The following is a 17672-nucleotide window of genomic DNA, read 5'->3' as shown; positions in this document are numbered from 1 at the left end:
TCTCACTTCCAGTACAGGAGAGGAGGCTGCTATCGAAAGAAGTGCTCCCCATAAACTGAGCCCCCACAGAGGACAACTCAGCCCATCAGCTCAGTGCTTCCTCCCAGACCAATCCCAAATGCCTACAGTCTGAGCTGGCTGAGACTTCTGTGGCCAGGCAAACAAAACTGTGGTTTGCTCTGCTGATCTTAAAAAATAGAATAACTCAATTTGACATTAAGATAGGGCAAATTGTCAGAAGGAGTTTTTGGGAGGGCTGAGGAAGAAGACAGGAAGGAAACCAGTAGGACTCAGATGTGTACATGGTAACTTTAGATGTAGACAGAATTTAGCATGCATGTGCTCTGTTCCCCTGCTCTTCAATACCTTTACTCAGCAATGAATTCTTGCTTCTAAACTTCCCTTGAGAGAAAGCAGGCTGGGCCAAGCCTGGCCCTTTTGTGAGTAAAGGCAAGAGCCAGCATAATTCCCAGAGAGCATAGCTTGCTATGCTGGCTGAAAGGAATAAGGGGGAGGTAAAACAGATTAGCTGAAGAAAGGTGAGGTTAACAAGAGAAATAATGCTATTTCAAGTTCTTCCTTCTGCAAACATTCAACTTTTCCACATTGCAAAGAAGTTTTGAGATTCTGGACTTCCTAGTTTGACAAAAAAACCCAATAATTATGACCCTCAGTATCAATAAAATTCATAAATTCTACACAGATTCTCTAAGTCATCACAGGGCGCAAGACTGCATCTGCTTTATGACAGGTAAAATCTCACCACCACATATTGACCTTGACAGTGTTTGAGGGAGATATGACTCAGCTTTAGAAACCAGGGTTTAAAACAATGAGATGTAGTAAAACATACTCAGTAAAATGGTCCAAACTAGGAGCATACTCTAAGTTAAGAAAAGGGCATGTCAGAGTGAATTTGTTCACAGGACATTAAATCCACCTCTGTAAATCATTATCATCCAGTTTTGCCTGCCAGTGTTTTCACCAACAGGAAAACCCAAACAGTTCTAAGCATCCTGTCTGTCACTCCATCCTTTTCTCTTTTCGTTATGCTCTCCTTCCCTAGAACTCTTAAACTTCTTAGCCTATTTCAACCAAATTTTCTTAAGATCTCAAATACATCAGGTTTGGGGAAGTTTCGTGTTTTCCTGAAAATCAAGTGTCTGAGCAGTGAGGAGAAATCCACATTAGTCACTCCACAGTGAAAAGCTGCTGATGGAGCTCAGCCACATATATACTGGTTAATCAAGTGATACTTACCTGGGAAAATATCAGCATAAACTCAACTACATGACATTTCTTTCTAGCAAAACCAACTACTATAAGCAAAGTAAACATGTTCTTCACAGCCTACCATACTCCCTAATGAGTGAGCCAAACTGAGACTCAGTGCTTTTACTTAAGTGCACTCGATTTTGTGTGTTCAGGACAACTGGAAAATAAAACCTCTTAAGTTTTGGGGCAGGAACAAGGGTTGGTGATAATGGAACGGATCCCCAGTAATACCAAGAGTCAGAGCTCTTCCCAGTGTTTACCAAACTTGAGATGCAGCTTCTGCAGATCAAAGCAACACCTCAAACTCGCCCCTTCTGCTCCATCTACAAGTTCCTTTCATCCATGAAAACACAACAAACAGACATGAAATTAAATGATATAATCAAAACCTTGACATAACTTTCATTTTGAGAAAGACAGAACTGCATATGATGAATGTTAATCAAACTGTTCAATATATTTCTGGCATACATTTCAGAACTGAAGTAGGATAGAAAGTGAACACAGAATTCTACTCAAGGGACAAGACACTTGGCTACTGTGTTAGATGCTGATATGAAATAACTATGTGCTAAGTGCTGAACTGTCAGAATGCAGCATTCAGAACCAGTAAGAAACAAAGACGAAAGGCTGAAGCTATCTTCCCCCTTGTATTTTTTAATGCTTTCTCTAAGGAAGGGGTTGTTTGAAGGAGAAATTTAGGGCATGGTATGATTGTCACATTCCGATAACCAGTCAAAGAAATACAGCTAGGAAAGGAAAATTCATACAGTGATACGTGAAAGACGTTTTAGAAACTGAAGTGGTATTTTCAAAGCTGTTTAGCCGATAAGAGTGGGAAATCCAGGGAAATTTGGATTTCTTTAAAAAAAAAAAAATCAGCAGCTGTTATCTGAAATTCAACCAATTAATTCTGAAAGCAGAGATGAGCAAAACTTGAAAACAACTACTCAGGTAAGACTAAAGATAGAACAATTACTTCTCCAGTAGAAGTAATTGATCATGATGTTTTCAGATAAGCACATTTAATTCATCATGCATCAGAGAATGGTATTTCTCCACTGCTCGTTATGGAATTGATCCCAATGAATTGCTAAATGCCTACAGAGTTCAGAGTAACATTTGAAAACTGTGTCTTTAAAATATAAGGTTTAAGGCACCAAAATCATGAAATACATTTATTCCCTAATTCCTTGATATAAGTACTAGCAAACAGACAGAGTCATCCATCAGGTCATGGAACCCACCCATAATGTCCTAAGTCTTCATGAAAAACACAATACTCACAGCATGTCAGTGAAGCAAGAGAAACCTTTGTATTTCAAAACCAGGAAAAAATGATAAGGATTCTCACAAGATTTTCAAAAACTGGACCAGACTTCTCACTAGACTGCATTTCTTTCAAAAGAAGGCCTCTTCCATCAGTGCCATTTATGGCTAGTAATCACCCTCCATTATACAAGAGATTCACTTCAAAATGCAACTGTCACAGCAACAGGCAAAATAAGTCTGCTTTTCAAGCGGAACAGGTAAGCCCTTTTTTCCTTTCCAAAGCATCCCCACCACCACCTCTGATTTACCAGACTACTTCTATAAATACATGAACCTAGGGTAGTCTACACAGCTGAAAACGGTAAAATGAAAAAGCTCTTACTCAGAGGACTACTGACTGTTCCTACCAAGGCACTGAATTAACTTGACTTGATTAGTTATGATCTACGTAAATGCGCTCTGCATTTAGGGCTGCAAATGCTGTGAAATCCTTGAAGGAGATTACTATGTTAGCTATGGCTTCAGTGTTTCGCTGAATCAAGGCCGTGCTGAAGAATCCAATATAAAAGCTGACAGAAACTCAGCCCTGAGTCTCGGAGTTCACTGAATGTTGTTAAGGCTGCCTTTCCACGAGCTACAGCTCTGATATAAATGACAGATGACTTTACTTAACCAAAGGACAAACCTGCTAAATTAAACAACTATCTGTAAAAATTATTTAATCTAAAAACATTTCTAAATTATGGTTGATGATGTGTCTATATACTTAATATACCGGGAGGCTAAGTTATTTATACTTTTAATTATCCTTGCAGTGATCTAAAAATGACATAAAAATCAATGCATGCTCATTAGCTACCTAACTCTTGCCAAAATTTAAATAATATGGAACACTAAGAAGTGCAGTGCTTACACAGCCTACAGCAAATTCCTTTGGAAAAAACAAAACAAAACAAAACCCAACTTTCTTTACAGAATCACTGCTTCCCTTCTAAAACAAACATCTGCAGTCTTGTTCTAATGTTGTTTATTATTCATCCTCAATAGCTGGGAATGTTGTGTGGGTTTTGAGCAAATCTTCCCTGGGATCTATACTGCTTGCATGGTTTCCTAAACAAATGTGTATTTAATGTCTCATAAGAGACAACAAAGGGAAGAACAGAAATTTAAGCCACTGGTGTCCTTGCAATGAAGTGAGTAAGAGAAGAGCAACGTATCAAGGGAAGTAAGAAGACAGATGGTAATGATCTAGGGATTCACATGAGGAGGGGCTTTTTCAGATTTATTGCCATGGACTGCAGTGGCCCACAACAGAAGCTCCATTTCTAAGTTTTAAACCTTAAATTTTTTCAGTTCGTCACTATAGAAACAGGATGAAGTTTTATTTAACTGAACTTCTATACTTTAACTAGTCTTAAGTACTCTCTCCTATAAAGCATTCTTATAAGAAATTTACAGATATATCATCCTTATAATAAAGTTACATCATATATATATTATATAGTACGTAGACTTCAATAGAGTATACAGAATTATATATTAATCATATATATTCATATTATTACACAATTATGTGTATTCCTATAAATTAATATAAACAGATATAATAGCTGTATACAGAAGCATGTGACCATTATTAACAGTCTTCTGTCTTTTTTTTAATGCATATTTTGAATGGAAAAACTATGCAATTCTGGAGTCAGGTCAAAAAGAAGTTTTCTAGAAATCCGCTACAAAAACAATTCAGCAGGCTTAAAAATACCTTATTCTACAAAATGTAAGTCCTTCTTGAATTTCAGTGTGACACCATTTGAAAAGGACAAGTTATTTAATACTAACAGGAAAGGCTTATAATGAAAATTCAAATTTAACCTCAACAGAGTACTGTCTGCCCATTGCCATAATATTTTTCAGAAGGGCTGACATAAGAAGTAACAAATGTTCTTGTAATGTTTCAAAGGGCCTTAGAAGTAAAATTATGCTATTTGTTCCAATGAATGCTTCTGTGATTTAAAATAGATATTCCACACACCGTTTTCTCATTTCTAACTCCAATATGTAGCATAGATTGGATAACTCCTGCTAAAAAGTACATTAAAAGACAGTGGATTCAATTATTCTGTGTGCATTAGAAAACTGCATATGAATCGCAACTAGACTGTTTTTATTTCTGAATTTTAAATTATTTTACTACTTCTTGACGTGTTTTGATTATTTTGAACTATTTAAGGGAAGTCAGAGAAGAAGTAAAAGCTGCCTATCTCAACCTGCACAGGCCAAATTCTCTTTCTTTTGTTTCACACTAACCAACATTCTTATTAGACTCAACTGTCCTATATTAACTTAAATGTAACTACACTGGTTTTGGTACAGTTATTAAAAAATGCTACTAGCACGAATAAAAGCCTGTGAATAGCCCACAGAATTCAAATTTTTTTTTTTTTAAAGTGGTAAAGGGCAAAACAGAAAACCAAACAACAGTGTCAGTATATTGTGCCAAAGCAGACAAGGTTGTTTACAAGTAGATTATTCCTCTGAAGCACAGAAAGCTATCCTGACATAATGCATCATTTTGCATGGAAATAAATCTTGAGATTTTAATCCTGTCCAGGAGTATCTTTGCCTTGGAGCATATAATTTCAAAAGTAATACTCAACATACTTCTCCGGACTATAGATTTTTGGGTGTTCACCAACTGCTTTTCCACATTGCCTTGCCTCCTCCAGCTGGCTGCTATGCAATTTCAAAAGTATTAATTTTAAATTGCAAACCCTATCACCCATAAAGTATTTTCATTCCACTGCAAAACAGCACAACCTGTGCAGTCTCTGCAGAAGACAAAACAGAATTTCAGCTGCAAGAAACACTGAAATAAAGCTTAAACATCACATGGAAGGATCAGCAGGTGCTCATCTATTCTGCAACCTTTTATTTGAAGAGTCATAATATCTGAAAGGAATGTATGAAAAGCTAAATCAAGTGACAATGTCTAAAGCGGATTTACGTTCGATGGGACACCTAGATGTGTGGGACCACAAACACTTGCAAATGTACTAAACTTAAAATTCATAACAGTACTCAAACCATGCACAGATGGTCAGTGGGTATAACTATCATCTTTATTTAGTTTCAGCACCAGGTAAGCAAAAATAGGCTGACTGTAGAATGAAGAGAAGAACGAATTTTAATTTTGCAGGAACTGACCTTGGACATAAAATCCCAAGCCTGCCAGGTACTTCCCAGGAAATGTTCTACCAGTAAAAGCACAGCGTGTAAAGGTAGAGCGGCAGCGACAGCTCCATCCACAGAGCCAACCCGTAACGGCAACTGCCTATGGGGAGAGAAATCCTTTCTTCATTCATCTGCCAGATTAAGAGTTGGTGGCAAAAGCTGAAGCTGTAAAAGCAGAAACCTGCAGCAAATCTTCATCAGTTACAACGAAGTTCTGCTTTAGAGCATCTGACCGAGGAATACAAGCTCATGGAGAAAACAGCTCCTGCTGGGCTTCTGATGCTCAAATAGACATAATAGAAAGAAAACATGGCAGACAGAATTCAACAGGTTCACAATGTGTTTCCTTGAAACTACTTTTTACAATTCCCTATGTTATTTTAGCCAAGCTGGGTGCAAGAGCAGAACTCACATGTTAATTTATAAGTTCTACAAAACCAAGAAAAGCATAGGAGCTTGGTTCTTGCTGGGCATTGCCTAAAGTCTGCTGTGACCGTTCTTAACATCCAAACTGTGCAGAATTGCTGGTGCAGCTCCAAAGTACAATGTAATTGCAGACTTCTCAGCAGCAAAGCAACATGGTCCCACTAAAAGAAGTGAATTACTCTCATAAAAACTGCATGGCCAATGCTTTAGAATGTGCTTTTACACTTTAACCGTTGTGTTAAGGCTTTAAGCTGCAGTTTTTGAATGTCTTACTGCATCCCAGGTGGAAAGAATTCAAGTGATTTTTTGAAAACAATAAAGATTGGATTGTTGTAGCCAGATCACTGCTGATAATTCACCATACTGCAGGACGGCACTGCTGATGGTCATCATCATCTAGACTGGCAACAGTTCTTCACTCTAGACTGCAGTTTTCTTGGATATGCCTACAACTCAGAATGAATGGATAGCTTTGCCTGCTCCTCAAAATACTTTTCTTCACCTTTAGCACCTCTTGATTCCTTCCTGGATACATCTTACTCTACATTAGAACATCTTACTCTACATTAGAACAGACGGCTCATAATTTCCCTAATGTATGGCAATAACTGTAGACTACTGTGCTTGGGATGGATGCAGAGGACAGAGAGCAGTGTGCTATTGACCTATGGCTAAAAGCCTGACTGGTGCAATCTCACTTACAAGGAGTATCAAATGTGAGCAGCAGCACCACTGACCTAAAAAGCCTCCCTTCCCAGCATGTATCAACCCAGTACTCAAATTCTGAGGCTACATCTCTTTTTTTTTTTTTTTTTTATTTCTATTATTTATTTAACCTTCCAACACTTCAAGTATGTAGAAAAAAGAAGGGCCACTGCCCTGGCAAATGGGAGTAAGCAGCCTCTAATAACACTCATTTCCTAAAGGGCAGAAGTGCACAGTAGGGCTGTAGAAGAAAAAACTACTATGTAGAAGCTCCTTCACAGCAACTGCTGACGTCAATATGGCTACTCTACAGTAAATGCACAGTAATTCTAGACAGTGCACCCTTGAAAGATTTGTGTAGGTTCAAGGATACATTTCCAACTGCTCATGGGACTAGCGATGTCTGGTGGACCAGCTGCCTTCCTCAGCAGATTGTTCTTGTAACCATTGTTTCCAACCTACAGTTTTTTGTCATTGGGGGATTAACAAGGATGCCCTCCTCTATACAGCCATCTGTTTTACGGAAATTGTGTGAACAGTATCATTCCGACTGTTTATCTCCAAAATTGTCCAATGTATTTAAAAGTCAGGGGCAACAGAAGGAGGGGGGGGGGGGGGGGGTAACTGGTGAGGCAGACAGAAAGTAGTTACACATATTTCATTTCCCCAGAGAAAGAGAACATTATTTGCCTCAGTGTACTTTTTCCGTAAACCAACCTCAAGAACTTACAGAACCTTATCAAAGGACAACTCTGCTTGTTACCTCTATTCACCTTCCTACTTGTATGCACAGTAGCCAGCATCTCCTGTACTTAGCCTACCTTCCCACCTGGAGACTGAGACAACAGGCTGCCTCTCAGCCCCTCCAGGCATCATGACACCAAGCAGAAGCCCCAAAGAAAACACAAAATGACTCTGCTCTCACCTGGGCTACACTTCCACAAAACTTTCCTACAGGAATGATTTTACAGACACTTTCATCACTCCTTTCCCTCCCACAGGTTGGAAACTCCAATCAAAATATATGAGGAAGACTCAGGAGGAAGACATTTATCAATACGGGCATGTCCTGAGTTTTGAGTGCCCAGCTGCTATCAATAGCACTACTCTCCTGAGGTTTCTTTACAATTCATCCTGAAACTATAACCTTAATTTAAAAATGATCCAAAAGAGATGTTATATTGCAGAACATAAAACATATGGTGTTAAGTAACCTATCACAAATACAAGGATGCTTTACCTCAACAGAAAACTTGCCCATGTACAAATGCTACATTCAGCATCTGAGAATTACTTTGCACCATGTAAAATGTGAAAAATTGATAAACAGGCAATCAAAAAGCCCAAATCCATCATTCAAAACAGTGGCATGGCAGATCAAATACAAAAAAAAAAAAATTTTGAACTAGTTCAGAATGAAAGATTGCAAAAACCTCACCAGTGGTCTGCCTGGAGTCGTTAAGGGTCAGATGATTGCCATGGTGCTTAAGAAATAAAAGACTTGTCTCATTTGAAACGGCATTCAATTCGCTTCCATTCACCCCTTCAGTTCTCAGATGAGCAAATTATTCAAAGAGCAAATGCATAAGAGAAGTTTAAAGCTGCAGACAGTAAAGAACTTAGCTTTCAAATAGGAGCAAAACTTCTCATAATGAAAATAGGGGCAGTGAACCAAGCTGCACCACCTTAGCAAGGAATTTTATTAGTTATTTCAAAAGGAACAAGTATCAGTGTCCAGGATTTAAAGACCACAACTACCATTCTCGAACTCTTATAATAATTCTAAGCAGCACAAACACAAATTCAAGAATTATTTTATTTCAGCTTCTAATTTCAGCTGCGATTGACTTGTTTCCAGTTTCATCTGTTTGAAGTTCTCCTCTTCTCACCAAGACATTACTGAAGTCAGTCCAAAAATACGTGGGTCACTTGTCCAAAACAGCTACCAGATGATTTCTAAATTGGTAAATCTGATTAAAATATCTACAGAGTAGCAGCAACTGTGTCGTGTGCCCAGTTTCAATACCCATTATTGACAAACTCTAGAATCTCACAGATGCTGCAGAAAAAAAAAAATATTCAAGAGAAAAAAGGTAATGGTTTGGGGCTTCATCAGTGTCCTGGTTTCAGCTGGGATAGAGTGAATTTTTTTCTTAGTAGCTAGCAGGTACAATGCTGTGCTTTGGATTTAGTATGAGAATAATGTTGATAACACAGTAATGTTTTAATTGTTGCTAAGTAATGCTTACTCTAAGTCAAGGACTTTTCAAGTTTCCCATGCTCTGCCAGTGAGCAGGTACACAAGAAGCCAGGAGGGAGCACGGCCAGGACAGCTGACCCAAACTGGCCAAAGGGATATTCCATGCACTAGAATGTCATGCTCAGTATATAAATGGCTAATTTCTTAAGAGAAACAAAGAACATTTTAAAGTTTCTGGATATACAGATTGCTCAGATTTACAGAAGTGGAAATGTCTAAAGCAACTCTGTTACTTTGAAAGTCTGTAACTTAAAACTTCCTACCAACCACACTATAGCCTCTTGTAAAATATTTTTCCTAAAAATATTAGTTTCGATTTTTATAATTTAATTAAATGGTCTAATTTTATATGAGATTTTTAATTTCCAAGCCCTTAGAAACACTTTAATTTCCTAGTTACTGAAAGAAAACAAGAGGGAGTTAAACACAAAGTACCTCATGAAATACATTCCATTTAATTCTCCTCCTATAGCTTCCTAGGAGAAGGCAGTAGGGGGACACTAAACTGAGGTCCCAACAGAGGTATACATGAGTAAAAATTACCTCACAGAGAAAGAACAGAGATTTGGGTGCTGAAGAATGAGGTAAAGAAATCAGCTTAATTGTACAGGAGAATTAATCCTCCTGCAAAGAATGAGACAGATCTTTTTCATCTTCTGTTTTTTTCTTCAGTGTCACAAGTAGTTTCCTTCTAACAATGATAAAAGTCTTCCCCTGCTGGTTCCTAGTACAGTGAAATGGCCTTAAAATTCAAGAGGTGCTGTCACTCCATTTTTCTTTTTATATTAGTGGTTAATAGTAACTTTGGCTTTGCAGTAAAGGGATACAGAGGAAAGATCCTTCATCCTTCTCTTCATGATTTCAGTTCTACGTTTATCAAATTCTCTTCATTTTAAAGTGCTCTGGACTGTCTGAAGAGCAGCTTTGCTCTGCATGGCTAAACATAGAGAAGTGTTTGTCTTTAACAAGGGCTTGGATAAATAATCCCAAGTCCCAGTGGGTCTTGTTAAAGCAACATCATAAATTTTTTATACTTCCTTATGAGTTTGGAAAAAAATATGTCTACGTATCAGTCTGAGCTCATGCTGACTAATGTGGCCTTAGGGAAGGGACTGCTGAAATTCAAGCGTCTAGCCATTAGAAATGAATTTATAGATCCAATTATGATAAATCAGCACAGGTTTATTAAGTAATGATTAATTTAAAAAATAATTAGTAGTTACAGCTGTAAATAGAAGACATGCAGAACCAATGCTTAAATGCTGTAAAGCTGGTGTAACCTGTTGTTTCCATGCACTGTGAGCACGCGAGGAGGTATTAGCATCACTCAGTTTTAGGTATTCAGTGACCTGATTGATGAACAGGGACGAGACAGCTGATGAAGATACTGGTCCCAGCTGTTGACCCCGCCTGGAGATCTGAACTGCTCATCACTCATTTCCTAAACTGCCACGGTTCACAGTGCAGTGTCTTTAAACAATCCAAAATTGGCAACAATTTACCTTCAGCCATATGCTCTAAACTGCAGCAGTTGAGGACTTGACTGTCAAGTGGCTCAGATGTCTGTGCTGCAAAGGGAGAGCAAACAGTTGGTACAGTAACCTCAGCTAAGACCATAACCAAAAAGCAGGCTTGGCTTAAACAAGACAGCTTAAGTTCCTCATCTAGGCAGCACAGGGAGAGCAGCAGTGAGGTGGTATCCTCCATGGGTGGGCAGCAAACACAGTAAGCAGTGTCACATCCCCTTGTCTCATTACTAGTGGTCATACTGCAGTCCCCAGTAAAGGCCCTAACCACAAACCAAGGGAGCATGGCATTAGGCACTATGTCGAAAATACGGCCCATAACCACAGAGCTCACAGCTCATCTATCTCTTATTAGGACAGAGCTGCAGGCTGAACCTTCTAGGCAAATGATGTGAACTGTACTCACATTAGATGCCAGTATCTTCCCACCAGCTCTCTCCAACAGCCTACCTCTCATTGCTCCTCACCACTGCTGTCGGATCAACCAGCAGCATCAATGCCAGCACCTAGTACCAGAGGGATGGTGTCTTTGATACACTGTGCTGTCCTAACAGTACCGAAATAGGTGTGCATTCAGGGTCCTAGACTGGCAACAAATAGTAACACTTACTTCCTCATCATAATCAAGTAGACAAGCAGAAAAGAAAAAATATTTTTAAAAAAGATCAAATTAAATCAAAGTTGAATGAACCAATGGTTTGTATGACCAGCGATGGCACAGTGCTGCTCTTGCCCTGTACTTACAGCCCTGGGTTCCCTGGCCACAGCATAAAGCACTTCCCTGGATGTTCTCATGCAGGTTATTCCTACCAGCTGTGCCACATGAAGATTTGCATATGCTTCATAAACCTTAATTCCCTTTTTAAGACCTATTATACCTAGCAGGAGGCCATTTCTGAAGTTGAAATGGATTTTCAGAACAATATAAAGATGAGAATGTTTTCTGGCCTCTGATTTTTAAACCTCTGGGTAAAACTAAATCACTTCCACAGTGCTGTTGATATTCCATATAGAAGTATTCACAAATACCAGGCACTCCAGAACATTATGCTTGAATCCAAAGGGAGAAGTTATCCTGCTGTACAAATAAAAGCTGTAATCACTGTTCACAAAAAGCTCTCTGCTTGCTGCTTTAAAGTTTTCTTTTTTCTGGTGTACTGACTTCAGAAGAGAAGGAAATTCAGTATTTCAAGATGTAAATACATGAACCTGCAGCAAAGTAAGGAATACCATGAATTACAGAACTGGTTGATCCTGAGAATTCACTGACAGCAAAATTTATTATTTCCACCCAGTCAATCCAAACTATCATCAAACAAAAGCCTAATTACTAAAGTTAGAACTTCACATATGCCGTATCTTCCCTTTCCCACTGAAGCTGTAATTTTCCTGGAACAGTTTATTTTTATCATCGTTGTCTGTCTTCACTGATATGATTGTCCCAAAATTTGTACAAATGCTTACTCTCTGCAGTTATAACACAACACTGACATTAAAATATCAGGTGTGGCTACAAGTCAAATTCAACAAGCAATTAAATCCTAAAAAAAACCCAACAAACAAAAAACTCCAAAAAAACAGCAGTCAAGAACACAGCCTCCTTTCCTAAAAATAACATTAAAGTTAATTCAAAAGCATATGCTGGCACAGCAATGTTTTTGACGTAGGTCACACATGTCCAAACTACCTTATTTTACTACATCCCACAGCCCACCTTGAAACCTCACAGTAGACTCATTGCCAATCTGGAAAGATCAACTTTCCACTAGCCCCTTTTCCCTGTCCTCAGCCAGTATGTGTCCTCACATGTCTGTCAGGTTTCCTCTGTGCATGGAAATATTCCTCCACAAATCACCACTCCATCCTTCACAAAACTGTCCCTAGTTTTAACACCTCCTCTCCTCAGAACTAATTCCCAAGTTTTCCCTTTCAAGTGCTCTGAAGCTTTCCCCTTCTGTCACGGCAGAGATTTAACAGTGTCTGTACAACCCACGCTTACATTGATGGAGCCCTCCACAGCACTTGTGCAGCTCCTGCAGTCCTGCTGCTGACACAAAGCAGAGCTGGAGGAATCACACACACCATCAGCCACCCTTCCGAGACAGCACTGTAGGGGCTGCACTGCGCACATCCGTGTACCTTGATACAGTCAGATCAGTGAATCCAGGTTATTTTCGCTCTTTAATTTAGTTTTATGAGCTTTCATAAAATTTATGGATCAAGAAGCACGGAAACCTAGTCTCAGCTTAGAAGCACGAGGAACAGGAAGCGGAGACATACAGCCTGGGAGCTCAGTCCTGGACATGAGCAAGAGCAACAGAAGAAAACAGGAAGAGAGAGGGGATCTAGATCAAAGATTAAATCTAGATTTAGCCAAGTTAAGTCAATGCTGATGCAGGAGCTGATGTTACAGACAGACTAAAACCCAGCTTTGATGAAAGGAAGTAAAGTAAGCATGGAAAGACTGAGACACAGACACGAGCTCCATGAGAAGAGAAGCCTTTGAGTAGATGACCTTGTTCAAAGCCAAGGTACAGCAGCTGAAAGTAAGACAGCTGCAGATAAAGTACTATAAATCCTCTGCAAATAAAGTTAATTAGAACGGACTTTAGATGTAGGAGAACCACCACAAGTAAAGAAATAATGCCATAATCGGTAATTACTAAACTCTTGAATAGCAGCTCAATCAAGACGGTGGTACCAGTGCAGCTCTCCATGTACATGCAATCTGGTCACTGAAGAGCTTCCAGACAGCAAAAGAAATATGTTGAAGGTGAACTTCAAAGTCTTTTGGCAGGTCCATAACAGAGATGGAAAACTGAACTACAAGGCATCTCCCATCCAGAAAGCTCGTCTCCCTGAAAAAACAGCAACTGTGTCGAAGCATTCCTTTTTGCAATTCTGTTACACTTGATCTTAAAAGCAATTCTGTTTCTTGACAACATTATTCCTACTAGAAGGCTCTGCAGGAACCTCACTGCTCTGATATTAGAAACCTTCAAATCTCCAGTCCAAACTTTTTCATAATCAACTATATCTGTACGTTCTCTCCAATTTCTACTGAAGGCAATCAGTGAACATTACCGTTATCTGGTATGCACTACTACCCTATGTTCTTGAAGCAATCTGCTGACTTATACTTTCATCAGACCTAACTGGTGACACAAGAAACTCATCTGGACAACTGTGTTAAATTCACCGGTCCTATGTGTAAAGGAGAGCTGCAGAGATGCCAAAAATTTCTGCAGAATTGCTATGTTGGGGGGCAAAAAACAGCTTCTCAGTAATCAATTTCTTCATGCACTAGCCAGTGAGTTTCATCAGTTTCAGAAAAACGAAATATAGTTTTCAATAACATCTCTCAGCTCAGCTCAGAGTTTGTATTTCTTAATCATCATGACATGCTTGAAAAATTAGAGACCTTAATAATATTAATGACAAGCAGCCACTTCTGTTTGAAATATGACAGCTGAAGAGCAGTTTGCAACAATAATATGCAAACAGCTGAAAACAGAAAGTAGAGACTATCAATGGATAGATTTTTTAGGTACAACTACAACGAGTAACCCTTACATTTTTTAAGAATATTAGATTCAAAATGCATGAAATCATTAAATATCTGATGGCTCTTCTTAGAGTCCCTTTAAGTCCCTCTTTCAGAAGATGATTCTTTACATTACCAGCATTAATTCCAGCTAGTCAAAACTATGCCGGATTCTCTCCCCAACCCCCCTGCCCCACTTAAAAGCTACTCCCCAGCTTCTAGAGGAGGAAGCTTAAAATCTGGGGGGGAAAAAGTGTAAAAAACACTTAGAATGCTTCAGCAGTGTTTTCCGTAGGCCATACAATTATTTCCATCACAAGACGCCAACTTCAGACAAAAATGAATGAACACATGACATCGCTCAGCTACATTGCTTTGTGAAAGACACACAATAGTCGGGAAGCCAGTCAACAAGGAAAGAGAAATACACATGAAAGTGCAAATACCTCAACAATATTCAATAGCTCCATATTAAAATAAAACAGTTTTGGAGGGTTCAGAAAAATCATTGTCTACAGGGGAACAAAAACTGTGATTAGTTTAAAACACAACTTCTAACCAGTTCTGCTACTGATACTATGCAGCTGCTCGGTACCAGCTGAAAAGCCCCAGCTGCAGCACTGGAGACACGGACATCCTGACACACACGCCTGCAGTCATTTCCTTGAAGAGCCATCTTCAATGAGACATGGTAAAATTTTGCTTTCTCCAGGAAAGCCAGCGAAATCAGGGCCCACAGAAGCACTCGAGTTACTCCTGTATTCCTGCCTCCAGGCCTATGGAGAGCTCTGTAATATCAGAATCCAGCCAGTGTCACTGTGAAGTAAGGAAAAATTTGAAGGCTTAACAGGTATTATGGTAATGCATACACTCTGGGAAGAACGCAAACCAAATTTAATAACTCTTTTAACCACACACAGAAGGAAAATGGGCATGGTCAATCAAATAGCTCACTTCTGAGTAGATCTAATAGTCCTGCCTTCAGTAATTATTTGACTGAAATTCTAAAATTCTGCAAAAATTTCTTTTCCTGGAACACCACCTTCCACCTTTGCCGTCAGATCTCCTCCTCTTCTTCCTCAAACACTCATATTCACACAGGTACCACTTGTTACACCTATTAGTTGTACAAGTTACTTCATCTATAGCTTAAGGCTAGTACGCAGAGGAGCCAGCATGAGGACTGCCTGTTCTGTTTTGATGCTTAACAGCATTCAAAATAAGCAACCAACAACAATATCCTATTGTTGTCACACACAAATGGAAATATCCTGAACAACTTCACAAATTAGCCTTCCTTGGTCTCAAGTCATACACTCCCAATCTTCATTAGCCTTACTGATTTAAGAAGTATTGCAAGTAAAATTAGCAGCCTAAATAATTTTGTTAATCTAAGTACTGTTAGTTTACACAGCCTGTCATGGAGAAATACAATAGATACAACAAATGCTAAGTAATTTAAAACAGACCAAGATCCTAGAATTCAGTACATCAAGTTTTGAGGTTTAAATAGTTCTTGTCAGCATTCTGTCCAGCAGGCTTTTATAAGTTTTATTTTTTCACTCTTGGCTCGTTATCGGATTCCTGCCCACTCAAATGGATCCCGCATTTAAAAGACATTATAGGAGTTGAGTACTTACAGTCCCTGAGTGAACCTAACAGTCTCTCTAAGTCTGTGAGAAATGAAGTGTAAGCCTCTAAGTGAAAAGCTGCTATAGCTTGACATACGATTATGAATTTATCCTCAGCGGATCACTATTGCATTTAGGCTATCTGGCTTTCAAAACAGCAGTTTTACAAGGAAAGCAAAATGGGTATTTTAAATAGATATATATGTGTTATAGTAAGACCTGAACAGATGTGACATTGTTGACCCTCCAGCAAACCAGCCAGTAACTAACACCTAAATGTAATCAACAAGAATGCTGCATGCTGTAATCCCAATGTGAAGTTTAGGATCCCCATGTTCATCTTCCAGTAGGAAATCAGAATTGTTTACTAAATCCCCAATCCCAAATCTAGAGGCAACTCACTGAAACTAGCAGGAGATCAGTTTAGAAGAGGTCAAAAGAGTACTACGCAGCAGTAGTGAACTTCTGGAACTTGCTGTTACAAGAGATTGTGGAGGCAGACACCACCAGTAAGATCAAAAAAAAAAATTACTCAAATTGCTGGTCAGAAGATGCACGAACAGATAGTAAAGGAAACAGGCACAGCTGTACCCTCCAATACCGTTAATACACCTAATTGAGCTGAGCAGTACAAAGAAGTGCTGGAGCTCACATACATGCTCTGTTCTAAAGAACACATCTGGATGTCAGAGGGAGGATACTGGGCTAGACTGTACACTGCTATGGCCCAGAACGGCATTTCTTACATTATTATCATCCTATAAAAGGTGAATTAACTACCTGGCAATGCAGCTGTTTTACACTACACTTTTAAAATTAGTTTCAGATAGTCTTCCTGCTTTTACTTCATAATTTTTTCCCATTCAGCTTGACATTGCTTTCATTTCCAATCCTGAGATTCCCAAAAGAGCTTAGCTAGAGCAATATGCACCACAGAGACACGAGAACTATCAAAATTGTGCTTACCTGAATTAAAGTGTTCTATAAATAAATACAAAGAATAATATGGAAAAAAATATACAAGCCTGAATTATTTTTTTTATTCTACCATATTACAGAATTGCAAATCTAATTCAAAAGCGTATTAAATGTGAGAGAACTTAATAGCATACTTACCTATTTTTTCTAAAAAATTAGAACATAAGAAGTAGCTAAGCAATACCACTTACAGTCATTTTCTTATTTTTACATTGCCAATTACTATGTACAGAGCATTTAACACTTCTAATGCAGAGTACAACAGCAGTACCCTGCAAGAGGAGTAGTGACACACATCAGCATCTTTCACGCTACGTAAGAAGAAAGGCAGGCTATTCATCAGATTATTATCAAACGGCTAAGCGATTTGGGATTGCAAAATCCCTTTTTAAAAAAAACAGTCAGAATCCTACCTCTTCCAACTTCAACATGGTGTCAACTCTTTTAACTTGCTTCCATGAAAGAATTCAAGAAAGGAAGAGAAAAAAAAAATATCTGAAACAAAACGGTCTTTCACGATCAATTTATAATCATACCCACTCATTTAATCATTCCAGAAGTTTATTATACTACAGAAATCACCTTAAAGAAAGCACAGAACAGTGAAAAATTGGTCACTCCTCAGTCACTCAACTCTTGGTCTGTGCACTCCCATGTGTTTTCTACAGGCAAGAGTTACTGAAACACTATGAAAAGACATTCTATTTCAGATGTACAAAAAATCAGTGAAACGGGACACAGTTTGGTGCTTTGATGAGATGTGAATTACTCTAGAGTTACATACAGAATAAAAGCCATTCTTGGGACAAATAAACAACATTCTG

General features: G+C 38.7%; 1 protein-coding gene across 5 annotated transcripts in view; it reads right to left on the bottom strand.

The window, feature by feature from the left end:
• UBE3D (ubiquitin protein ligase E3D) overlaps positions 1 to 17672 on the bottom strand; it is a 92370-nt gene that overhangs the window by 36252 nt on the left and 38446 nt on the right. The window contains exon 9 of one of the 5 annotated variants that reach the window (XM_080389496.1): positions 47 to 10737. The exons of 3 other annotated variants lie outside the window; for them this stretch is intronic. In XM_080389496.1, the coding sequence (XP_080245622.1) occupies positions 10725 to 10737 (13 nt within the window). In that variant the 3' untranslated portion in view covers positions 47 to 10724. One more of the 5 variants, XM_080389495.1, reaches the window with a different exon arrangement.

The sequence above is a fragment of the Falco punctatus genome, assembly GCF_963210335.1.
Source record: "Falco punctatus genome assembly, chromosome: 5".
Classification (NCBI taxonomy): domain Eukaryota; kingdom Metazoa; phylum Chordata; class Aves; order Falconiformes; family Falconidae; genus Falco; species Falco punctatus.
This window is presented reverse-complemented; position numbering and strand designations above follow the sequence as displayed.